Raw genomic sequence first — 26,404 nt, 5'->3', positions numbered from 1 at the left:
TTGGGTTCCTTAATAACTTAGGATCATCAAGGTCAAGTTGGAAGGGACCTCAGTGGGCATCTAGTATACCCCTGATTTCACAGGTAACCAACTGCTGTGCTATGGAAGTCATGCTCTCATTGGAGATGGGCGAAGGGTGTCCATTTCTTACTAAGAATTTGCCTTCAAGTTTGTCACAGCTGTGATCAATCATGTCATAAGAGTAAATACAACCTCCAGTCTAGAGATATGAAACTCTTGTCCACAGATGGCAAACAGCCAAAACTCCCAGTGTGGCTTGAACCAAATTATAATGTAATAGAGAAGTGTTTGCTGTTGTTGCTGTTCAGTCATGTCTGACCCTATTTGGGGTTTTCTTGGCAGAGACACAGGAGTAGTTTGCCATTTCCTTCTCCAGCTCATTTGACAGATGAGGAAACTGAGGCAAACAGGGCTAAGTGACTTGCCAAGGGTCACACCTAGTAAGTGTTTGAGGCTGGATTTGTACTCAGGAAAATGAGTCTTCCTGACTTCAAGTCTGGCAATCTACTGTGCCATCTAGTTGCCTAGAGATGTTTAGCAAATTTAAAAAAACAATACGACATAGATAATGTTAATTTGTGGTTTTCCAAGTCAACATGCTGCCCACAGAGATGCTTTTCTATGGGAGTTTGACTCATCTCCTTTAATCCATTCCCCTCATGTTGTAAGTAAATAAACTGGGGCATGAAGAAAGGAAGCTATTTGCCAAATAGCTCGTGACTGTAACCAATTCATGCACAACAGAAGATGATGCTCCAAGTCCTGTAGAGTGAGTATAAATATTCTGGTACAATTACTATATGCTAATAGACTATAAAGGGGCAGCTAGGTGGATAGAGCACTGGGCCTGGAGTCAGGAAGACCTGAATTTAAATTTGACCTCAGATAGTTACTAGCTATGAGGCCATGGACATGTCGCTTAACCTCTGTTTGCCTAGGAAGCAGGTAGGCGGCTCAGTGGATGGAACACCGGGTCTGAAATCAGGAAGACCTGACTTCAAGTACAAAAATGTATTAGCTGTGTGACCCTGGGCAAGTCACTCCACCCTGTTTGCCTCAGTTTCCTCATCTGTAAAAGGGGCTGGAGAAGGAAATGGCAAACCACAGTATGTTTGCCAAGAAAACCCCAAATGGGGTCACAAAGAGTCAGACACAACTGAACAGCAACAAACAATGGACTATAAAATATACCCAGCACATAAAAAAAAACCTACTCAGTCATAAATTTGACCTAAATGAATAAGTCAGATGTAGTCGACACTACTTTAACTGAAGACTCGATTTCTAGCTGACTGTTGGGTTCATGTGGTGGTTACCCAGGAAATATTTTCTGAACAAACAAATGAATAAATGATAAGCCCTCTGCATTCTAGCATATTCACAAAGGACTGTTTTTCCAGGTCTGATGCTCTTCTCCTCTCTCCTAAAGGCCATCAGCCACATTCCACAGCTGAATACGTTCAACGATTTATTTTTTTAACAATCTCTTTCTTTGAAGGGAAGAAGTCAGTTAGGTGCTAAAACGAAGCAGGCCTGTGCTATGCAGAGCTCCCTGGAATACAGTAGTGCCAGCTCGGAATGAAATGCTGGGCCTTTCTTTTTGTTTCTTTGTCCCTCAGGGCCCTACCTCGATGCACATCCAGCTGATCATGGAGCGTCTCTTGAGGAGGATCAATCGGACTGTGATCGGGATGAGCAGGCAGTCTCCCCACATAGTAAGGACCATTTTTTAAAAATTCTTCAATTTATGTTGGTACATTTGTTTCTACATGAATGTCACTCCTGACTATAGACTTCCTCTCCCTACCATTTCAGCTGTCCCCTCTAACAAAGAATTTTAAAATGAAATCAGGGAAGACTAACGAATGCATCCACAGATCCTGACTATATATGCAGTGTACATACCCACTTCTGCAAAGAGGGAAGGAAAGAGGTGTTTTTTGTCATGTCTTCATGGTTTGCTTTGGTTTTGCATTTTTAAATATTTTTTTTTTTTGCAAATTTGAAAAAAATCATACTGGTCAGTATTTTCCTAGATTTGCTCATCTCTCTAGCTTTAGTTCCTGAGTTAGGAATTTGCACCAAGGCTAGACTCTGCCCCCTGCAAAGTTTTTGGATGGGGTGATCACCTGTGCTTGGTATTGCCCTGGGGTTCTTGTGCTGACCTCTACCTTCTGAGGTAAGGCCCCCCTAAAATCTTGAGGTTCAGAGTGCTAGATCTCCAGGGTCCTCTCAGGCATCTCAGGCCATGGGGCTAGCAACCTCAGAACCCCGGGGTTCTGGGTTACCCCAATCTGAGACTTGCAAAACTGCACTGCCCGCTGCTACTCCCAAGGGTTTCCAAGGGGATTTTTCTGTCTTTAGATGGTCTTACGCAGTGCACGTCACATCTCTAGTCAAGCTGGATGAAGGAAACAGATAGAGGGGGGATATTAGAGATATGCAGGGGAAAAACAGAGAGACTCAAAAATGAAAAAGAAATTGACAGAGATTGACAGATTCTTAGACAAAGGCAAATTTAGAATTGCGAACACATACTGAGGGATGATCCACAGTCCATCCCCTTTGCAAAAATCACTGGTTCAGAGCAGTGACTTCAGAAGTCTACTGGCAGCCTACCCAGCGGACTGGCTGGCTGCAGAGTGATTCCACCATCAGTCACCCAGAGCAGATATCGTATTGCTGAGATGGGTGCAAAGAAGCCAGCCCTCCCAAGACCTAAGCACACACCGAGCCCTATCACTGAACACATTTCCACTTGAGCAGAATCCCATTATCACGTGTCTGATGGCAGTGAAGTTTTCCTGAAGCATCCTGGGCGGGCTCATCGCTGGCTGAGTCTCAGCTAACTGTCCTTCTTCCTTTCCAGGGCAGCTTCGTCGCTTGCATGACTGCCATCCTGCGGCAGATGGATGATTTCCATTATAACCACTACATCAGCACTTTCAAGACAAGGCAGGATATCATTGTAAGTCGTCATCAGCATGTCTTTCCAGCCACGAGACGTCATCGTGGAGTCAGAGGCTCCTTGGTCCTTGGTCCAGGCCCATTCCATCACATTCAACACCCATCCTTAAAATTTGTATTTATACCTCTTTTTGTTTACATCTCCCAAACCTACATTCTGCCCTAGCTAAGAATGATAAAAGCTATTCGGTACAATTAACCAGCACATCCACTGACTATGAAAATGTATTTACTAGGTATATGTGTGTGTATACATATATATATAATCTATACATGCACATACATACATGTATACATACACACGTGTATATTATATATATGCATGTACCTATATACATACACACATATGTACCCACACATGTACACAATATAAATGTGCATATACACACAAAATGCAGGTGCAGAATATATATATATATATGTATGTATACACACACATACACATGTGCGCGCGCGCGCACACACACGCACACATATATATATACATAATACACATGTGCATATATACACAGAAAATATAGGTGTAAAATCAACATACGCATATATGCACACAGATGTATGCCTGCATTTGTGTATTCTGCACCTTTATTCCACTGTGTCTACAAAGAACAGAGACACGTTTTATCATCTCTTCTTTAGGACCAAACGTGGTCAGGATAATGGCACAGCATTCCATTTTGTCTTGTTTTGTGGTCCTCTCCCTTTGCATTGTTGTGATCACTGTGTATGTTGTTTTCCTGGTTCTGTTTGATTCATTCTGCATCAGTTCATACAAGTCTTCCTGAGCTGCTCTGTTCATCACATCGAGCTTTTTTCTAGCATTTGGTTATCTATGTTCATATAACAATCTTTTTAGTGATTCCCCAAGAAACGAGGATCTGCTTTATTTCCGGTTCTTTGCCACTACAAAATGTTCTGCTATGAAAATTTTGGTCTAAGTGGAGACTTTCTTTCCTTCTTTGACTCACTATGAGAAGCATTTCTTAAGCGCCTCCAATATACCAGGCTGGATACTGGAGGTATAAGATGAATGACAAAGCGGTTCCTCCTCTCAAGAAGTTTATATTTTACTGGGAAGATACCACCTGCAGATAGACTAGCAAACATCTGACAGTGCAAGAACGGATTGAGAATAATCTGTAGAAACCCTGAAGGATGCTGGTGAAAGAGTCATAGAGATGATGGGGAAGAGGGAGTGCATTTCCGGCATGAGGGTCAGACAGGCTTTGCAAAGTCCGCAGGCAGGCGGGCGATGGAATGCCAAGTTCAGGGAGTGAAGATGAGGAGGCATTGGGGCACCCAGCAAGGTAGAACCTGGGGAGTAAGACCTCCAGATTCTCTTCCCAAAGTCCTCAACATCTTGCCCATCTGACTTTGGGCAGAACCGTAAAAAGGGGAGAACATTTCTTGTTCCTTCTTGACTACGTGGCACTTTGAAAAAAGGCATGCAAAAAAATCCAAAGGGTTATTGCATACAGCTATGCAATCCCATAGGGCAGCTAGATGGTTCAGTGGATAGAGTGCTGGGCCTGGAGTCAGGAAGACCTGAGTTCAACTCTGGCCTCAGACACTTACTAGCTGTGTGACCCTGGGCAAGTCACTTAACCTCTGCCTGGAAGACAGCTAGGTGGTTTATGGTTTAGTGGGCAGAGTGCTGGGTCTGAAGTCAGGAAGACCCACTACTGTGAAATAAGTACTGGATCCATGTCACAGGACCTACCTCTGAGGCTTAAGATCTGTGTGGATACTGGCTAAGTCATTGAACTTCCATGGTTCTCAGTTTCCTCATCTGTGAAATGAGCGGGTTGGACCCTCTGGGCTTCCTCCCTCCTCTTAGACTGTGATCCCAGATCATGTTGCCATCTCGCTCCCTGGGAGTTGACTAGCAGAGCCACCAGAGAGGGTGAACCCTGCCACCCAGGATGGTTTCAACTCATTTTTGTTGAGCAATAGAGCCCCCTACAGGATGCACTAGGTATAGCCTTCCACTTTGATTTTGAAACGCAGAAGGTTTCATCTGATCTCAGTGCTTTTTCCATTTCAAAACAAAGGGACAGAAAGTGCTGGTCTTACACTGAGGAAGACTTGGGTTCAAATCTCACTCCTGCCACATAACTAGATCATAATATCTCTGAGCCACAGTTTTCTGGTCTGTAAATGTGTGTAGTAATATCAGTATTGGGTACTTGTGTTGTTGTGAGTTTCTAAGCACTTTACAGACTCTGACATGTTGTATAAATCTGTCATGTGGGGGCTGTTTCATGCTTCCTCTTTACATCTCCAGTGCCTAGCATTGTGTCTGGCGCACAGTAGGTGCTTAATTCGTGCTGATTGGTTTTATTCAGAAGACAGTGAGGTGGAGGATTACAAAGCTGATGAATCCTCTTGGTGAGCAGGGAACTTTCTTCCAGCAGCTCTCTGTTGTCCTGCTGCCTCAGGGAGCATCCAGATTCCACGCCACCACGATTCTCTCCTGTTGCCTGTCTTAGCCTATTCCACTCCATCAGAAGGGGGAAGGCTCGAGCCATTAATGACGATGATGGTGATAGAGCGCTCTAAGGTTTACAAACATGTTACACACTATCTCGTTTATCCTCATGACAACCCTGGGAGGTGGGTGCATTATCACCCCCATTTTCCAGATGTGGAACCTGAGGATGAGGGCATCTAAAAGACTTGCCCCTTGTCACAGAAGCAGCAAGGATCTGAGGTGGGGGGGGGATTTGAATTTAGGTGAAATCCAGTGCTCTAAAGACACCACCACCTCGCTGCCACCAAATCTGACCATCTGGCTACTGTGAAAAGAAAGCCTTATTCCTAATATAAGATAATAGGGACATGGCTGTAGAATTTGAAGGGGCCTGGGAGGTCATCTTGTCCAAGCGCCTTGCTTTACAGATGAAGAAACTGAGACAGAGCCAGGTTAAACAGTGTCCTGGGAGGTCACATAGTTAGTAAAGGCTACAACCGGGAAGCTATGTGTTTTATTTATCTAGCTTGTTTTTAAGCAAATGTTTATTTTAAAAGAGGAGTTCTTAACCCTCTTTTGTGTCATGGACCATTAGGGTAGTCTGGTAAATCCAAAATAATGTTTGTAAGTACATAATGTACAGAAGATTATAAAAGGAACCAGTTATATTAAAATGGGGTTATTAACTTTAAAAAAAGCTCATGAACCCCAGATTAAGAACCCCTAATCTAGGCTGTCACTGTCCCCAGGTAATCTTCCTCAACACCATTTTCCCCTAAGCTTAGTTTCAGAATGAGAGTTTAGTCAATGTCTTGTTAGTTCTATCATAGAATGTCAAAAATGGAGGACACCCAAGGCAGCTGGGACCAATATTACCTTGACAAGGGGTCATTTTCCACATCCTGACAAATGGCCATCTGGCCACTGCTTAGAGACTTTCAGAGGTGTCAAAGGCACTGGCTTCCCAACCATTCCCCCTTCTGTACATTGCCTTCTCTTAGAATGTAAGCTCCTCGAGAATAGGGCCTACTTTCCTGTTGGCATTTGCTTAGAGGCCTCCAGTGAGTATGAATCCATTATCCCCCAAGACATCGCCTTCCCCTACTGGGCTCATTCTTAGGAAGGTTCTCCTGACATTAAACAGAAATTGGCCCTTCTGCAGCACCCACCCTTTGTGCTCCCTCCAGAGTCAAGTCAAACAAGTTCCTCCAACAGATATTTGATAGACATTTGAAGATACGTATCAGGTAGCTGGGTGGATGGAGTGCCAGCCCTGGAGTCAGGAAGACTCATCTTCTTGAATTAAAATCTGACTTCAGACACTACTGTGTGACCCTGGACAAGTCACTTCACCCTGTTTGCCTCAGTTTCCTCATCTGTAAAATGAGCTGGAGAAGAAAATATTAAAGCACTCCAGTCTCTTTGCCAAGAGACTCCCAAATGGGGCCACAAAAAGTGAGACCTGACTGAAAAACAACAAAATCATGCTCTGCCCCACCCAAGCCTTTGCTTGTTGAGCTAACCATCCCTAGCATGGCACAGTGAAGAGTACAAGAACTAGATTCAAGTCCAGTTTCTGACGCTTGCTAGCTGTGTGAGCAAGGGCCACTATGACCCTCAGTTTCCTCGTCTGTCAAATGAAGAGATTGGATAAGATGGTCTCTACAGTCCCTCCAAGGCCAAATCTATGAGATTACAAGTTAATTATGAGATTTGTATTTTGCCATTTCTGTTCATGTTGTCTCCTCCATTAGAATATAAGCTCTTGAGGCCGGGACTGGTTTTTTGCCTTTATTTTGTCTTTCCAGCACCCAGCACAAAGTACACTATTAATGTCTGTCCGTTGACTGTCTGAAGGCTCTCAACAAGTGTCTCGTTGGTTGGTTGATTCAATAAGATAAAACAGTTCGTCAGAACAGAGTGTGGATGCCCCCCTCCGCACCCATAGTCCTCTCCCTGTATAATGAAAGGAAGAAGGAAAGGGACTCCCTTCACCTCTTCTCTGAAGCCAGATTTGGTCATTGTAGTGATACTCAAACACTGACTTTTCTTGGCATTTGTTTTGCGCAGGACTTCCTGATGGAAACCTTCATCATGTTTAAGGATCTCATCGGGAAGAATGTATATGCCCCAGACTGGATGGTCATGAATATGATGCAGAACAGGTAAAGGTGGAAGCTTCCCCAGCTGGAGACCCTCAGGGCCCGTAGCACAGTGGTCTGATGGGGCTGAGCCTGGGCTAAACTTCAGCGATGATGTTGTGTCCCACCACTTACCTACTGAGTGTGACGAGTCAAGATCTGCTGACAGGCTCCCAAACAGGAGGGACTGAGGTGTGATGAGACCTGAGCTCAAGTCCAGCTCTGAACCACGCTGTTTGTGTGATCCTGGATAAGTCACTTAAACTTATCTCTCCAAGATTTTAAATCACAATAACAGTTATCTTCCATGTAGGATAGAGATCACTAGACCAAAGAAATCACATTTCTGTGACTTCTGATCCCTTCCCCTTCAAAAAAAAAAAACCAGTGAGTACTGGTTTAATTTTTCCTTTGTATCTTTGGCAATTAGCCTTGCATAGAGCAGATGGGCAATATAGTGTAGTGGTTAGAACCCAGGATCAGGAGCAACAAAGACAGCCTCTGCCTCCTATTAGCTGTGTGATCGCAAACAAGTTATTTAACCTATCAGGGACTCAGACTGTGAGCCCTTTGATGACAAACTCCTATTTGTGTCTTGTTTTTGCATCCTTTGTGCTTGGCAAACAGTAGGTGCTTAATAAATGCTTGTCAACTTATTGAAAAATAAACTAAATGATCTCTAAGGTCCTGTCACCTGCAGGTTCTATGATTCTAACCAAGGTTTAGTCTCTGAATGTAGGGAGGCCAAGTCCTAGTGATCACGAGGGTCTTCTCTTTACAAGGCTGCTTCTCCCCCCAGGGTTTTTCTCCGGTCTATAAACCTATTTGCTGAGGTTCTCACAAAGTTCTTCATGGACCAGGCAAGCTTCGAACTCCAGGTAAGACTCTCTTCCCCTGCATTACTCCTAAGCTGTCACCAGACAATTTTCACTGGGAGACATTCCCTTTGCATTCTCCTCGTACATCCAAAAAGCATATTCTCCTGTTCTGTCCTCCTCGGAGCACATGCATCCACCTACCTCCTCCCCCTCCTCCCCCCAGTGCAGGAAGTGATCACCAGCTTTGGTTGCCTGTGGCCTAAACTTCTCCAGAAGAACCGAAGGACTTTATATAAGCCCATCATTCTCCAAACCTGGAGTTTGACCCAGGAGGTTGGGTGGGGGACTAAGGCCATACGTCACAAGCTATGACTTCTATGCACTTAGCAATTAAGAGGCAGTGTGGCATGGGGGGTAGTGTTCTGGGCTTGGAGTCAGGAACATCTGGGGGTGAATTCTGCCTCTGAGGTTTATTCCCTGTGCAGCCCTGGGCAAAGCACCATCTTCTGCAGAAAAAATCTTCCTCTTTCCAACTGTTTGTGTCCTGCCTCTCAAATGACCCTGGAGTATATGTATATGTATTCACTTTATTGTTATGATATACATATGTGTGTATATGTGTACACGTGTGTACATGTATTATTATATTTCTGGATAATATAACATGACCGTATAATGTAACATAATAATATATTTTTAATATCTAGATTGTAATAATATTCATTCTGTTATTATATAATTTATTTATAATTACTATATTATACATGTAGTTAATGTGTTATATTATCAATATAATGGTCCACATATTAATATGGTATATTATAACATTTATGTGATGTGTGCTATAATCATACTATATTTTATTATCTAGAATATCATACACTATATTATATATTTTCTATTAAACTGCATTATATATTATGTTAACAGTATATTACTATGTTATATGTTCTAACATACATTAAATTATATCACAATAATGTTATTGTATTAAATAAATATTAAAATAATTATATTGACATAAAATGTCATTGAAATACAGATTACAATATATGATATGACACATTATATCATTATTATTAATATAAACCATATCCTATTAATTATGGGTAGTTGTTGTCTCTTCCATTCAAATGTAAGCTCCTTGAGAGGAATCATTTGATCATTTTTCCTTGTGTCTCTAGCTCCTAGCACAGTGATTGGCACATAGTAGGTGCTTGGTGATTGGTTGGTTGGTTGGTTAAAAGCTATAATAGTCTCTCAGAACAATAAGCAACTTGTCTCTAAGTCACAGACGGGTTGGGGGAGGGAGTTCCCACATACCTCAGTTCCCTGACCAAAGAAATCGGGATTGTTCACTCTTACGATCTAGTTAATGGGATCACAGATCTTGGGGTCACAGTTGCAGAGCTGGAAGGGACCTCACAGGCATCTGCTCCAAACCCTCTCATTTTGCAGATGGGAAACTGAGACCCAGGGTGGTGCTGAGTCACACAGGTTTCAAGGAGTGCCAAGATTTGAACTCGGATCTTCTGACTTCAAATACAGTATAATATTCCCTTGTACCAACCTGGTTCTATAAATCTCAGTCCCTGAATCTCAACCCTTTCAATGGAGGATGGAGATCAGTGATGGGCCTGTGAGGAACAGAAAGTTTCACAGACTTGGGGGTGGTTTCGCGTCTTTCTGCCATGTTTGGTTCTGATCCTTAATTACTTGGTTTCTGCTTTTCCCCCCCTCCACCTCACTGTGGAATCCTCTGTAGCTTTGGAATAATTATTTTCACTTGGCTGTCGCGTTCCTCACCCATGAATCCCTTCAGCTGGAAACCTTCTCTCAAGCCAAGCGCACCAAAATGGTCAAGAAGTAAGTGTCCCTGGAATTTCCATCATGGTGGGAGCGGGGAGCAGTGGTTCTCACCTAAGGTGGTAGCGCGTTCTTCTTCGACCCAACAGTCATTCCCCCCCTCCCCCAATGGCTCTCCCATCATGTGATCCCATTGTGGGACATAAGAGAGCCTCTATTCTATCCTTGAATGGATGCCATGACCTTCCGAATGGGGTTGGGGGATCAAATGCCTGGTCCTGGAGTTAGGAAGCTCTGGATCAGAGGGAATGTCAATGTCCCAAACCCCCTCATTTGGCTTTTGGAGACCTTCATAACCTGGCTCCAATCAGCCTTCCAGGCCTTATTATGCATTGCTTCCTTCCACAATTTAAAATAGTTTTAAATAAACTTAGTTTAAAAAATAAAATGTTTAAATTTTAGTTTAAAAATAAAAATGTTGATCTTTTCTCCTTAAAAGGGAGTTTCAACAAAAGTGCTACAGGGAAAGACCTCACTCACATTGGGTAGATTCTCAATGGAAGAGTTATGGGAGAAAATGTGAGAATCCCACCAGACAGGAGGGCACAGCTGGGTTAGGGTTAGTTATCCCAGGCTAGTGAGCTCACAAGTTCTTCTGAGCAGTGAGCCAGGACCCCCAACTCCCACCTACCCCCCCATTCTTCTGTGTCACTGAGCGCCACTAAATCTCATATTAACGTGACTGAATATAGTCAGCAAGTAGGTGGTGCAGCAGATAGAGCACTGGGCCTGGAGCCAGGAAGACCTAAGTTCAAATTCGGCTTCAGACAATGACTAGCCGTGTGACCCTGCGCAAGTCACTTAACCTCTATTTGCCTCAGTTTCCTCATCTATGAGGATAATCATAAAACCTGTCTCCTAGGGTTGTCATGAGGCTCAAATGAGGAGATATTTGTAAAAGGGCTTAGCACAGTGCCTGGCTCGTGGTAGGTGCTGTATAAATGTTAGCCATCTTATTATTAGTGTTGGTAGTAACATTAGTCACCATAAGTGAAGCTGAATAGAATAGTTTATATCATTGAGTTCATGGGCCCCCAACTCCGCAGAACTCATGTGATCCATCGCTTAAAAGAATGGGCATTCTTGATGTAAGATAAATCATGCTCTTTTCTCTCCAATGTATCATTTTTGTTATGAACTTAACAAATATCCCCAAATCATCATTTCCATATATGAAATAGAAGAATAGCTCAGAAAAAAAAAAAGAATTCTACATGAAGACCTAGAGGCAGCCAGATAGAGCAGTGCACAGAGTGCTGAGCCTAGAGTCAGGACGACCTGAGTTCAAATCCTGCCTCAGACATTCATGAGCTCTTGAGACCCCAGGAAAGTCACTTAATCTCTGTCTGCCTCCATTGGCTCATCTGTAAAATGGGGATGATAATAAAAGCACCTAACTCCCAGAGTTATTGTGAAGATAAAAAGAAACAACTTTGGTAAAACACTTAACAAACCTTAAAAGTGCCAAGTAAATGCTAATGATGGTGATGATAAGTCCCCAGATATCCACGTTCAAGTTGCTTCTGTTTTCAAGGGTACCCTGGGTTCAGCCTGTCACATTCCCAGCTATGCTGCTTACCTGTGCTTCTTTCTGGCCAAAGTCCTCTGCATTTATTTAAAAAGACTCCTCAACGCATTTTCTATCTTTGTTTTCCCTAAAAATATTTATACTGATCTTCCTTCTAGATATGGGGACATGAGAAAGGAAATCGGCTTTAGAATCCGGGATATGTGGTATAACTTGGGTGAGTGCAGCTTCTTGGCAGAGCCTCCCGCAAGCGTCTCCTCATTGATCCAGGTTTTACTGATGCCTTTTGTTTTCGTTGTTTTTCTCTATAGTCATTTCCTGGCATCCCTTTGTCCTGTCTTCCCCTCTCCCCACCCATCAAGGTGCCCCAGAAAGCCCTTTAATCTGAGCCAATGGCTGGCCAGAGTGGTTGCATGTGCAATGAACCCCAGCCCAGGGGCTCCTGAGAGGCAGGAAGGTGAAGCCCAGCACCTGTTCTCTCCTCTCTTCATAACCATACCTGAAATCCGACCATGCTCAGGCTGAGGGGACAGCTTTTATCTCTCTGGTCTCTATTGGCCTCCAAGCAGAACAGTGGCCCTGTGCCATTGAATACATCCTGAAATCTCTCTTTTTCCAAAGTATGTTGGTTTAGCCCAAAACCACATTGTCTCTTTGGCTTCAGTCTTTCGTGTCAATCTCATCAGTGGATCTGTTGTCTGCCCCTTCTTTCAGGGCCCCACAAGATCAAGTTCATTCCCTCCATGGTGGGTCCCATCTTGGAGGTGACCTTGACCCCAGAGACAGAGCTCCGGAAGGCCACAATCCCCATCTTCTTCGACATGATGCAGTGTGAGTTCAATTTCAGTGGAAATCACAACTTCCAGATGGTAAGGAATGCTGGACCCACCAGCCTGGCACATTACCCATGCCATCACCCTTTGGCCAGGCCCTTTATTCATTAGGCTCCCAGACTCAGGCTCCTCAGTCTGCAGAGTGCTCAGAGTTACAAGGAGCACTTGGTTCAAATGGCCCAGAAGCACTTTATAGGTGTGAAGGTCAGCAGAAATGGTCCTGTTCCAAGGACGGGGCAGGAAATACACTGTGAAGGGAATGTGGAAAGCATTTTTAGGGACACAAACGTGCCTGTGTGTGTGTGTGTGTGTGTGTGTGTGTGTGTGTGTGTGTATGGGTGTGCGTGTATGCCTATGCATATGGGGATGAGAGATCGGTGTGTGTTCATGGTGCACGTGTGTTTGTATAGGTGTGGGCACGGCACATTATACTTTGCTTGACCACACACACACATACACACTCCCTTCAGCCCGAGGAGAGCAGAGCCTAAGATAGGGCCCAGACATGTAGGAGGGGAAGCAGTCCAAGTCAACCGGGGCAAGGCAGGGATTTCTGTTACTCTTATGCGTATAGAACAGAATAGATAGATACACTTATGTGATAGAATATCTATACATACTTGCATGTGTATTGTGTCATGTATATGTGTGTATATATTTTATATACATATGTAGGCATATATATATACATAAATGAGCATGGTTATCATATAGTTTATTTACATTGTATGTGTGTGTATATACAGTCATCCCTTCCACGTCTAGACTTTCCCCACCGTGGTTTTGATATATCATGGGTCGGCATAAGAAATTAAATGGGAATTTGGGGGGAGTTTTGAGGGAGCCGCAGACAACGCAGAAAAAGTTTAGAAACTCAGAGATGCACAAAATATATGTATAGTATATTGTATGATAGCGTCTTATTTTCTCCTTTAATATCATCCTAATTCAGACTTCTTCTCTGGTTTGAAGGGAAGGCCAAAAAATTCTACACAAATTTTCCAGATCACAGGGGGACATCGTGCCCCTGACCCCCATGACATGGAAGGAATAACTGTATGCATATAAGTGTATGTATATACACATATACATGTGTGGGGGCACATATACGTGAGTGTGTGTGTGTGTGCGTAATCACATGACAGAAGGCTTGATATGCCATGAATAGAGTACTAGGCTTAGAGTCAGATCCCACTTCTGGTGTGTACTAGCTATGTAATAGTCACAGTAGTAGTAAAAATTATAATAATATAATAGAGATGCATCTAATACTTTTGAGGTTTGCAGAGACCTTTCCAAACAGATCTCATTTTATCCTCACAACAACCATGGAGAGAGGCATCCTCCTTATCTCTATTTAGATATATCCTTATCTCTATTTTATAAATAAGGAAACTGAGGTTAAGTGACTTGTCCAGGGTCACGCAGCTAGTAAGTGTCTGTAGTGGGATTTGAACTCAGGTCTTCCTGAATCCTGGTCCTGTCCTCTATCCACTGTGCCACCTAGTTACCACCTACCTATTGGGCAACTCACTTGACCTCACTGGACCTCAATTTCTTCTGTAAAATAAGGCAGTTGGATCAGATGATATAGAAGCTGCTGGCTGGGCAGTGCACAGAGTGCTGGGCTAGAGTCAGGAAGATCTGAGTTCAAATTTGGCCTCAGATACTTATTAGCTGTGTGACCCTGGGCAAGTCACTTCACCTGTGTTTGCCTCAGTTTCTTCAACCATAAAATGGGGTTGCTAATAATAGCAGCTACCTCAAAGAGTTATTCTGAGGATCAGATGAGATAATATTTGTGAAAAGTGCGTAGCACAGTGCCTGGCACATAGTAGGCCTCTTCCTTTATTCACACACCCACTGCCACCAAGGTTGTGGACCCTTTTTCAGTCTGGTGAATCTATGGGTCCCTTCTCAGAACAATGTTTTTTAAATGCCTTTACTAAAATACATGGGATTATGAAGGAATTCATGTCTATTGAAAAAGTTATTATAATATTAAAAAGCACACATTCACGGACCTCAGCTTAAGAATCCCAGACTTAAGGGCCCTTCTAAGGCTAAATCTCCAGTCTTGGAATACTGAATTCCAGCTGATTCTGGAAGCCTCGGGAGGAATTTGCTGAAATCTGGGGCTGGCCAAGGTGTGGCCACTCTGTCTGGACCCCCACGACCACAGTGATCAGCTTTGGTCTGGGATATCGGCTGGTTCCCCGGTGAGAGTTGGGATAGACTTGGACATGGGGGCTAGGGATGGCATCTCGCCCCCTCAAAGGGTCTCACACTGTCCCGCTTCTCCGGCTTCTCCTTCCAGTTTGAAAACGAGCTGATCACGAAGTTGGACCAGGAGGTAGAAGGAGGCCGAGGGGATGAACAGTACAAAGTCCTGCTGGAGAAGCTGTGAGTATTCCCTAAACCTGAGGCCGGCCGTTAGGCTGGCTTATTAAGGAATTCGGGGCCAGACTCAAAATCACAAGCATCAGGAATCTGAATGGTCCTTGACCAGGCTATGGGGAGCTTACTCCATCAGCTGCCAGCCTCAGGTGATGACGATGAGTCAGAAATTCCATATTTGTCCCTATCCAGCCCAAGAGACCTGAGCAGATGGAAAAGAGGGCTAGCATCAGGTCATGCCCCACATAGGAGGTGGTGCTGCAGCTGAGCTTTGATGGAGCCTGGAAATTCTAAAAGGCATTAGTGAAGAAGGGGGGCATTCCAGGCAGGGGGCACAGCCTGGGCAAAGGCCCAGAGATCTGCACTTTACAACAATCCTGTGAGGTAGGTGCTCTTGTTTTAGAGATGGCAAAGTTATTTGTGCAGGGCTCTCTTTCCCCAGCTTTGTCGTTGCTGTTCGAGGATGTGTCCTGTGTCCATTATCACCACCCTCGGACAGCAACCATAAAGGGATGGAAGGAGAGAGAGAAAGAGAGAGGAGAGGTGGTGGTCATTTAACCTCCCAGAGCCCCAGGCAGCTCTCTAAGACTATGCACCAAACTGTTGAGGGAGGGACTTTTCCCACTGGGAGTGCCCTACACTGATCAACTCATTAAAAAAATGAAGACAGGATGGAACAATGGTGAGAGTGTTGGACCTGGGGTCAGAAGCAGACATATAATATGGAGATAATAATGCCCAGATGTTTAGCTCACAGGGGTGTAGTATAGCTATGTGCCTCTGGACAAGTCGCTCAACCTCTCTGTGCCTCAGTTTCCACATCTGTAGAATTAGGTGGGACCAAATGGCCCCTGAGGATCCCTCCAGGTCCTAGCCTACGATCCTACATCTGTCCCATGCTTTTCAAACATAAATGTCAGCTATTGTTATGATCACTTTTCAAATGGGAGCATTGACCCTGTTCTGTAGAGAAGAAGGTTTTCACAACCTTCTTCCTCTCTTTTCCCTTCGCTCCACCCTGGCCAATGGCTTTGGCGGCCGCCTGGAAGCCAAGCCATAAAATCCACACACCCCTGGATGGTATTTAGAAACATGAAGCAGCTGATGATTTCCCAACAAAAACCTCCCCCAGCTGCTCTCTCCCTTGGGGGTCCCAGATTACTGACTTCTGAGGGACAGCTCAGTCAGGCTTTGTGAAATGGATACGGGGGCGCACAAGCAAAGCTCCCAAATGCCCTCGATGCACCTTGGAGACTGGAGGGATTGCTGTCTCCAGCTCTCCCTATACATGGGAAAGAACAGAACGCTTAGGAGGGTCTGCAGAGCTGGGGGCCCGGCCTCCTGATTCCATCTCCTCAATAGCTCCTGACGTGGCTTCTCTCCACTCACTCAGAGACCACCCTGGCTAGCTCCGAAGCTCTCACCTCCATCCTTTCGCTAGCCTCACCGATGCCTCCAGGCTATCTGACCAGTTTTATACTGGGAGGTAACCTACCTCCCAGGGTGCTTATCAGACTCAAAGAACATAATGTATGCAAAAAAAAATTGCCAAATGGTGAAGCTTGGCCAATGAGTCAGTTAATCCTTGAGCATTTATTAAGCACCTACTATGCTCCAGGCACATGGTACTGTGTGGACTGATGTGGACATTCCCTCCGATGTTGCAGATTGCAACCTATGCATACGATCACGAGTGATTCTTTTTTGTTTGGTTGGGTTTTTGGGGCAGGACAATTGGGGTTAAGTGACTTGCCCAAGGTCACACAACCAGTAGTACATGTGTCAAGTGTCTGAGGCCGGATTTGAACTCAGGTTCTCCTAACTCCAGGGCCGGTGCTCTACTCACTGCGCCACCTAGCTGCCCCATCATGAGTGATTCTCGATAACAATTTGCGTTTATATAGCGCTTCAAAGTTTGCTCAGTGCTTTACAAATGTTCTGTCACTTTGTCCTCACAAAAACTCAAGGAGGTAAATACTATTATTATGCCTGATTTACAGATGAGAAAACTGAGGCAGACAGAAGTATCCCCTGAGGGGTCACACAGCTAGTGAATGTTCGAGGCTGGATTTGAACTCCTGAATCTTCCTGACTCGACTCAGCCCACCATTCACTATGCCAACACACTGTCAACCACCTTCTTCCATAGGTTCTCCATGGGGCTTCCTTCCCCTGTGTCGGGGGCACTTCTCCCTTAAGTACAAGAAGGAGCCCAGCACAGCCAAAGTGAAGGAAGCACCATTGATCACATAGGGTTGTGTCTCCTTCCCCGACCTGCTGAAAGTTATCGGTGCTATGTACACCTCATGTTGGGTGGTGTGGTTGGCTGGGCCTGGAGTCAGGAAACTCATCTTCCTGAGTTCAAATCTGGCCTCACTCACTAGCTGTGTGACCCTGGGCAAGTCACTTAACCCTGTTTGCCTAGGTTTCCTCACCTGTAAAATGAGCTGGAGAAGGAAGTGGCAAACCACTCCAGTGTCTCTGCCAAGAAAACCCCAAATGGGGTCACAAATAGTCAGACACAGCTGAAGACAACTGAACAACAAAAGGCTACATGTGGGGTCCTAATGCTTCTAAGTGAGGATGGCAAGGGGGCATGTAGCTAAGAAGTGGCAGGCAATAGCAGTTGGACACCTGAGCTCACAGGATCTTTTCCCTTCCTTCCTCCCCACCAGACTCCTAGAACACTGCCGCAAACACAAATACCTTGCCAGCTCTGGAGAAGTCTTTGCCCTCCTGGTCAGCAGCCTCCTGGAGAACCTGTTGGATTACAGGACCATCATGCATGATGAAAGCAAAGAGAATCGCATGAGCTGTACAGTCAATGTGTTGGTATGTGAGGCTCCCCTCCAGCCCTGGGGCACTGACTGCCAGCACCGGAGGGCACCGAGTGCCAGCAACTAGGCTAGTATCTGGAATACACACACACACACACACACACACACACACACACACAGGCAAAATGGTCACTGGCCTTAAAGAACTTGCATTCTCTTGGGGAGAAAGCCTGTACATCCAGGTATACATGGACATATACATGAACACACACAAGCAAAGGTATATGTGAAATATGTGAGAAACCAATACTAAGTCCAGGAGGCCTTCCAGTGAACCTGGCTGGTCCCCAGAGAGCCAAAGCTGCTACTGACCCGGGAATGACCATTCCCTGGCCCTCAGTCCTGCTGAGTTTATTCTAGCAGAAGCAGCTGATGCTGCCACCAGCTGATCAGGATAAGGACACTTGCATATTTTTAACTTTGAAGATAAATTAAGAAGCGGGGATGGAAACCTGCAGGCTAAGCTCCTGACCCAACTCTTTTCCAAAGGCAGTCCCGCCGTGGTTTCATGCTTTTGTGTCTGTCTGGCTGGGTGTGTTTTCCTCCTCACCCCCTGCCAGGTGGGCCAGCATTTGTGTGAAAAGCAAAGATGGGGGGAGGGTAAAAACAGGTTTTAGGTGTTTAATGAGAGCTAAGATGGTGTTGGTTCCCTTATTCTGATAAAAGGCCCATCAATAATCCCGTATTTGTAATACAATGTTATAATTTTATTTTGGCAGAATTTTTATAAGGAAAAGAAGAGAGAGGACATTTACATAAGGTAAGCTGTTTTGTCTCTTTGTCTTCACTCGACTCTTCTTTGTTTGAGTCATCAATTCCTCACCACATGTGTATTGACCATGGAGGGGGAGTGGATACAAAGATGTTAGAGATATAGTCCCTCTCTTAAAGGAGATTAAACCCTATTAGTGAGCATAAGACTTATTTCTTGGTCTGGACCTAGAATTTCATCCATGTAACAAACTCCCAGCCTAGAAACTCCCTTGAAGAAAATCAGCAAATCTTCCATAAATTATGTCATTAGAGGCACTGAGAGGGTAGGTCACTTGCCCAGGATCACACATCTCCTATCAAAGTTAGGACTTGAACTCAGATCTCCTTATGTCCAAGACCAGCCTCCTATTTGCCGCCACATCCTGCCCCTGAAATAAAACAAGCACTCAAAGACAAAGAATAACTCTGGACTTGGAGACAGGAGTTAATTTGTTCAAATCCCAGCCTCAATATTTATAATAAGTGAATTTGAGCACACCTCTTTTCCTTGTCCTCATCTATATTGCCTTAACCGTCTCAGGAGAAGCCAGGTGGCGCCACAGTGCACGGAGTGCAGGCTTGGAATCAGGAGGACTCATCTTTCTGAGTTCAGATCTGGCTTCAGATTCTTACCAGCTGCATGACCCTGGGCAAGTCACTTCCTCTGTTTGACTCAGTTTCCTCATCTGTAAAATGAGTTGGAGGAGGAAACGGCAAACACTCCAGAGAACTCCCAATGGGGTCATAGAGAGTCTGACACAAATGAAATGACTTAATGACGGCAGTAGTTAACTTTTATTAACATAGCCTCTGAGGTCTCTCCCAACTCTAGAGCTATGATACAATTCATCATTTCCCCTCCAAAAAAGAAATAGTCATCAAACAAGGCCTTGGAGAGTTGATGCCATTTGGATCAGCCAACCTGGAGCCAGAGGCTGAATTCAAGGAGGTGGCCATTTCAAGTCTATTACTCCATTGAGAACAGAGATAAATAGAGAGAGGTATAAGATACAGTCAGGTGCCAGAGATTAGTTTGCATATATAAGTCAGGCAACAAGCATTTATTAAGTGCCCTCTGTATGCCAGACATTCTAGTAACTGCTAGGGGAGGAATGAAAGGCAAAAAGCAGGCCCTGCCCTCAAGGAGCTTACAGTCTAAGTGGGGAGGCAGCGCATTCTAAGGGCAGATGGTGGGAGGCCTTGATTGACAGTCCTAGCCTCCTAAGGGTAACTTCAGCTCCCTCCTTGTCCTCCTTTCCCCCAGGTACCTGTACAAGCTTCGGGATCTGCATCGGGACTGTGAGAACTACACAGAGGCCGCCAACACCCTTCTGCTGCACGCGGAGCTCCTCCAGGTAGGAGAGACCCTGCGTGTAAAAGCGCTTTGTAAATGTTGAAGTCACTCTGTAATAAGTTAGTGAAAATGATGACCGTATCCTTGTGGTCATCATTATGATGTCATACACAGTTTGGATCTGGCCTCCGCAGTCCAGGCCGGCTAGAAATGCATGATCCTCTGATTGCCTTATGGTATTATGAGGCCTGACTCCAGAGCTAGCCTCAGAGCCAGCCAGACCTGGCTTAAAATCCCGTCTGTGATACACACTCTCTATGTGTGTGACCCTGGGCAGCCTCTGAACACTGCATGTCGCAGAGGAGCTGGCTAGGGCTGGAAGGGAGTTTGTGGTCATCTGGGCCGTTTTCAGAGGAAAAAAAACTCATACTTACTACCGTGTCCAAGGTCTTATGCCTCCCAATGAAGTGGATACCAATAAATCAGAAGAATGGATGCTGTACAGCTACCCAGAAAGAAGATCCCAAAGATGTCAGCAATTACCAGCCAAAGGCCTCCATTAATTCTTTTTTGAAATTAATTTACACATAGACCAAAGGTATCCTTGATGCAGGGGGTAGCTAGGTGGCTTAGTGGATAGAGTTCTGAGCCTGGAGTCAGGAAGAATTGAATTCAAATCTAGCCTCAGACATTTACTAGCTGTGTGACCCTGGATAAATCACTTAACCTGTTTACCTCAGTTTCCTCATCTGTAAAATGAGTTGGAGAAGGAAGCAGCAAACCACTTCAGTCTCTCTGTCAAGAAAACCCCACATGGGGTTACAAAGAGTCACGTACAAATGAAATGACTGAACATCCTTGATGAAAATGAGAAGGAAACAGTCAGGTCTGCACAGATGAGACATCTGACCCCATCTTCACAGTCACACAGTTGACTGGAACATGGGGAGAATATGAGATTCTTCTGAATTTACCATTTGGTGATTTTAAAGAGAAAAATGCAGCCTCAGAGATTGGACAAGGTGGACTTCGGAGTCCCTTCTTGCTCTAAATCTGGCACATGACCTAGAGACAAAGGCTCTCCTTAGCCAAGGTGGCCTCATCCGTTTGTTAACATCATGATGCTCTCTGATAGCTCCAATCCCATACTTGACTTTGTTTGGCCATCTTATTATCATTATCAAGTTAAGCCTAAAATCAGGATATATTCTCTTCTCATATTTGGTGCCTCCATCCAAGACGTCCTGTGCAGAGGGTAAATGGAAGACAGATTCCATATACATGGAGACATCCTACAGCTACTCCCTCTTGCAGATGAAATGGTACCACCTGATTGCATCTAATTCCATAATACTGACCAATGTCCCCACAACCACTTTGGCTTAATAATCCTCTTGTTGATCAATCTGCAAGAATTTACTAACCTACTATGTGCCAGGCACTGTCCTAGGCTCTGGTGATACCAAGACAGAAATAAAATGTCTTTGAGAAACTCACATTCTGTCAGGGAAGGTAACATGTATATAGTTTGGTGACACCATAGAGCATTTTGGACCGGAGTAGCTCGACACTCAGTAGTTACGTGACTCCTGGATAAGTCACTTAACTTCGGTTTTCTCATCTATAAAAGGGGATAATAATAGCATCTGCTCCCAAGAGTTGTTATAAAGTTAGATGATATTTGGATAGCCTTTTGTAAACCTTAGAGCGCTCTATAAATGCTGGCTACCACTATGGTGGTTATACAAAATAAGTGTGAAGTAAAAACAAATCAGTGGAATTTTATTAAGTCCCCACAGTGTGCCGGGTCATGGGGCCGGGCTGTGCTGGAGGCTCATGAGAAATCAGCAAATGTTACCAATCCAGGCTTGGCTTGGGCTTTTTATTATTTCGTTTGCCTTTGGCCAATTCTGCAACACTCTCAACAACTCCAGGCAGTTACCTGTCTGCAGAAGCCACCTTTCCAACCTTCCCCCTCTCCTAGTGTGGCTGTAGGACTTTAGTTATGGAATACCATCATCTCCAATGGCCCAGATTAGGCTTGAGGAACAGAATAGTGAATGGGGAGTGTGAGTGGGTTACATCTTGTTACTGTGATAACTTTGGCACAAGAAGAGGTTTAAGAGATGTTCTCCAAGCACTAAAAGATCAGAAAAAGAGGTGGGCAAGTCATGCGGTCAAAGATTCTGGGCAGACAGTGCAGAGAGTGACATTGCTACCTACACAATATATAAAGACCCAGAAAGAGGCCTCTAATGTGACTGACATATTCTCCAAGGAGGATTTATGGAAGGAAGCAAGCCAGAACGGTACAAGATGAAAATTAATGAATGTTCGTTGTTGTTCAGTCATGTCCAACTCTTTGTGACCCCATCTGGGGTTTTTTTGGCAAAGATGCTGGAGTGGTTTGCCATTTCCTTCTCATTTTACAGATGAAGAAACTGAGGCAAGCAGGGTGAAGTGACTTGCCCAGGGTCACACAGCTAGGAAATGCCTGCAGATTTGAACTCAAAGAGAAGTCTTCCCGACTCCACGCCCTCTTGCTCTATCCACTGCACCACCCAGCTGCCCCACCCCCCTTATCTTTGCCTTTCCACTTGTATCAGTAAGACAATAATAACAGTGTAGATGATAATTGTCAAAATGCCTATGTAGTTCTGTGTTGCAAAGTACACAAGACTCTTCACATAGAAGGTAGAAGAAATAAACCGTTTATCCAGACACCAGAGAACCAGATCCCACAAGCCATTTACCCAGTCTATCAGAGCAGTAAAACATTCAATACACAACATCACAACATGGAGCCTTGACATCCCAAAACCTCTCCCACCCCCTGCTGGGGTCTTCCCCAAACACAAACTCACAGTACAGCTAAGTCAGCCTGTTTAGCTCTAACTATCACAATGACGGCCATTAGCAGCCATCAGCAGCCATAACTTTTCTTTCTCTTTCTCTTTCCCTCTTTCTGAAGCTCCTCCCTCCACACATGACTTGGGCTTCCAGTGATGTAAGCAGGTCACATGGCCTATTAATGGGTGGAAAAGATCTTCAAATCTAAATTGCTACTACACCACTACACCACCTAGCTGTTACAGAAACAATTCAAATTAGTCATTCAGCCAGCATTTATTAAGCACCTTCTGTGTTCCAGGAACTGTGCTAGCCATAGGAGATGCAAAGACAAAAATGATGCAGTCCCTACCCTACCCTACCTTCCATTTTATTGGATGGAACTGCTTTTGATCATAAACCATCTCATATTGTGTGTTCAGGCACATTTAGACCATACCATGATACCTTGAAAAGCAAGGATTGGCCTCAGATGAAGACCTGAATTCAGGTCTTATCTGTGGCTGGTTATATGACCCCAGACAAATTTATTTGACCTCTTTTACTCCAGGCTATGCTATAAGACTCTAAGTTAGAGAACAGGTGCTAATCTGTATGGGGAAAGAGAATCCCTCACCAAGACTTCCCTGCACTCATGAAGTCACAGATCTGGACAAGGCAAAGCAGCCAGCGTTTATTTGTCAGACACTCACTATGGATCAGGCATGCCGCAAAGTGCTGGTGATACAAATACAAGGAGAAGGAAAAACAGTCCCTGCCCTCAAGAAACGTATATCCTAATGGGGGAAAACAAAATACAAACAGGAGCTAAAAGGGCATGCCTTGTATGGGCGTGGTATGGAGGTCCTGGAAGGTGAGAAGCGCAGCAAAGAGGAATATAAAGGCTAGCCTGGGTCTCTCTCCAAAATGGAGGCCCTGGTAGGAATTCACCAATGAGGGAAAAGGGGCAACTTAATGATGTCATAGAGGATTCCAGTGAAAGTACCATTGGAGAAAAAACTCAGCTGAAGTCATCTTAAGGTGCAAGCATTTTGGATTTATGATATTGTTTGGTATTTGTTCATATGTCTATTTTTTTTTATTTTCTAGTGGTCAGACAAGCCCTGTGTGCCCCACTTGCTCCAGAGGGACAGCTACCATGTCTATTCCCAACAAGAACTCAAAGAGAAGCTTTACCAAGAAATCATCTCGTACTTCGACAAGGGCAAAGTGAGTATCTTGTTGAGAAGGAGTCGGGGATCCAGTCCTGGTATGGCTATACCTCTGCCTTGGGTCCCTTGGTGGGTTTGGACCAGATGACCTATAATTCAGTTCAATCAGATAACCATTTATTAGGCACTTACGATTTGCCAGGCTCTCTCCTACGACTGGAGATACAGAGATAAAAAGGAAAACAGCTCTTCTGGCTTCCTAGGATTCATTCTTTCATTTTCATTCATTTCTTGATTGTCTCTGAATCCTCTTTTTTAAAAAAAAATCCTCTCAAAAAACAAAGGACACAAGCCCCTTAAGAAATGAAGGGGAGAAAGGCCTGAGAGATCATGATGCTGGGACTAGTTGGCTGAATCAGAAGAGAAAAGGAAACTATAAACCCCTCTGTAGCTGTACCAGGAGGTGGAATGGGAATGATATTCTTCTTGGAGACTGAAGACCTGGCTTCTATTTCTGGCTTGACATTTTCTAAACTAATTGACTGGGCAAGACAATATACATCTCAGAACCTCAGCATTGTTTTTTTTTTTCCCTCCCGTTGTCAAAAATGGGAATATGACCTACTTCACATGTTTGCCCTTAGGTAGGCCACTTCCTCTTTTGGATGAGTGGTGAGGAATCAATGATTTCTTGGGCCCTTGACAGCTTTAAACTCTATGATCCTGTGACTTGTAAGGAAATGGCTTTGTGAACCAAATGTCAAGTGTTGCTGTTGGTGTCTTATAAAAAGAGCCCAAAGAGGTATCCCAAGGCTTGTTGGAGGTGTGGGAGAGGGGGTAGCAGGCACCTACTCAGTCCATCTCCTCCTCTGTTCTTCCCAACCTTCTGGCTGACTAATATCAAAAGGACAACTCTCTGGGGGCACAAGCCTCAATTGCTGTGGTCCATTCTCTTGTTAGTGTGGGCTTGCATAGTTTGGCATTCATCCGGAAGTCTGCATGTGGTGGGGAGGAGAGGATATTGGAGAGTTATTTGACTTGATTACATAATGTGCCCTTGACCTTACTTTCCATATCATTATCTCCTCAAAACTCACATTTATGGCTAAATAAATCCTTTAAGCTTTAATAGGTTCAAATAACCTTTTATGGTTTGCAAAGCACTTGATTCCCCTTATGTTATTGATGACCCCAACAACAGTCCTCTGAAGAGATTCTATTTTTGTCAGCCCCATCTTAGAGATGGGGAAATTGAGGCTTATAGAGTCTTATAGACTTCTCCACATTCACACAGATAGTAAGTGGTTTATGCAGGATTTGAACCCAGGTCTCCTATAAACAGGTTGAGAAATGGTCACCATGAATATAGATTCTCGGTCCTGTAGTTTCTGATACTGGGAAGCAGCCATGACATAATAAATAAAGAGCCAGCCTTGAAATCAGGATGACCTGGGATCAGGTCTAGATGGGTTTGACACGTACTGTCTATGTGATCCTGGACAACTCACTTAACTTTTCTAGACCAGAGACATCAAACATGTAGCCTTTGAGATATGCACTCCTAAATGTTGCCTGAACTAGATTAAAATGTATTTGAAAAATTTCTAAAAAAATAAAGATATAATAGAAATAGATAATGATAATATGTGCTTTCCTAAGTCAATATGGGGCATCAGTGTTCCTTAATTTAATTGCCCATTTCTACTTAAATTTCACCCACTGCTTGAGGCCACTCTCTAAGGACTCTAAGGAAATCACTGGAAAGAGAAAGAGAGAGAGAGGAAGGAGGGAAGGAGGGAGGGAATGGAGAGAGAGAGAGAGAAAGGAAGAGAAAAAGACACTGGTCCATTCTCATCTCTTATAATCAATCTATCAGCTAGATAGAGAATAGGATATTACCTGATAATTTTCTAGTGCTGTAAGATTTTTCAAAGCAATTTAAATGCATCATCTCTGATACAGAGTAAGGCACAAACAGGCCCTGCCCTCAAGGAGTTTATATTCTATTAGATAAGTCTACATGTAAAAAGACAAGTATATACAAGTTCCATACAGAGAGAATGTTAGGTAACCTTTGAGGGGAAGATCATGATCCTGTGGACAGGGGGTTCAGAATTAGAACTCAGGGCTCTTATCCCACCATGTTCCTTCTCTCTTTGTCATCTTACTCACTGAGCCACAGCTGGTTTTCTCATCAGATGGACTTGGCCACTGTCCAGGTCCTAATGCCTCTTGTACCTTGTCCTCTAAACCATTTCTGACATTGTTGTGGGGGCATGGAGTTCCTCAGATTCTGACAGGCAGAATTTAGAGGAAGATACCTTCTTGGTCAAGCAGCCAAGAGACATAGAAACTCTCTAATGTCAACGAGGGGTCAAGCTGATCCAAGAGAGCCAGGCAGCCAGGAATGTCGGCAGTAACTCAACCCAGCTGCTGGCCTGCTGCTTCTCCTGGATGCTCATGAATGGTTTTTTCAGC

General features: G+C 44.3%; 1 protein-coding gene across 1 annotated transcript in view; it reads left to right on the top strand.

The window, feature by feature from the left end:
• Positions 1 to 26,404, top strand: part of DOCK5 (dedicator of cytokinesis 5) — a 189,667-nt gene that overhangs the window by 119,810 nt on the left and 43,453 nt on the right. Inside the window, exons 27-38 of the mRNA XM_036750130.1 lie at positions 1,641 to 1,736; positions 2,891 to 2,989; positions 7,529 to 7,623; positions 8,399 to 8,477; positions 10,183 to 10,283; positions 11,970 to 12,028; positions 12,526 to 12,680; positions 14,962 to 15,047; positions 17,717 to 17,873; positions 18,598 to 18,638; positions 19,896 to 19,986; positions 23,865 to 23,984. Coding sequence (XP_036606025.1) covers positions 1,641 to 1,736; positions 2,891 to 2,989; positions 7,529 to 7,623; positions 8,399 to 8,477; positions 10,183 to 10,283; positions 11,970 to 12,028; positions 12,526 to 12,680; positions 14,962 to 15,047; positions 17,717 to 17,873; positions 18,598 to 18,638; positions 19,896 to 19,986; positions 23,865 to 23,984 — 1,179 coding nt within the window. The remainder of the gene's footprint in view (positions 1 to 1,640; positions 1,737 to 2,890; positions 2,990 to 7,528; positions 7,624 to 8,398; positions 8,478 to 10,182; positions 10,284 to 11,969; positions 12,029 to 12,525; positions 12,681 to 14,961; positions 15,048 to 17,716; positions 17,874 to 18,597; positions 18,639 to 19,895; positions 19,987 to 23,864; positions 23,985 to 26,404) is intronic.

This window comes from Trichosurus vulpecula, chromosome 3 (assembly GCF_011100635.1).
Source record: "Trichosurus vulpecula isolate mTriVul1 chromosome 3, mTriVul1.pri, whole genome shotgun sequence".
Classification (NCBI taxonomy): Eukaryota; Metazoa; Chordata; class Mammalia; order Diprotodontia; family Phalangeridae; genus Trichosurus; species Trichosurus vulpecula.
This window is presented reverse-complemented; position numbering and strand designations above follow the sequence as displayed.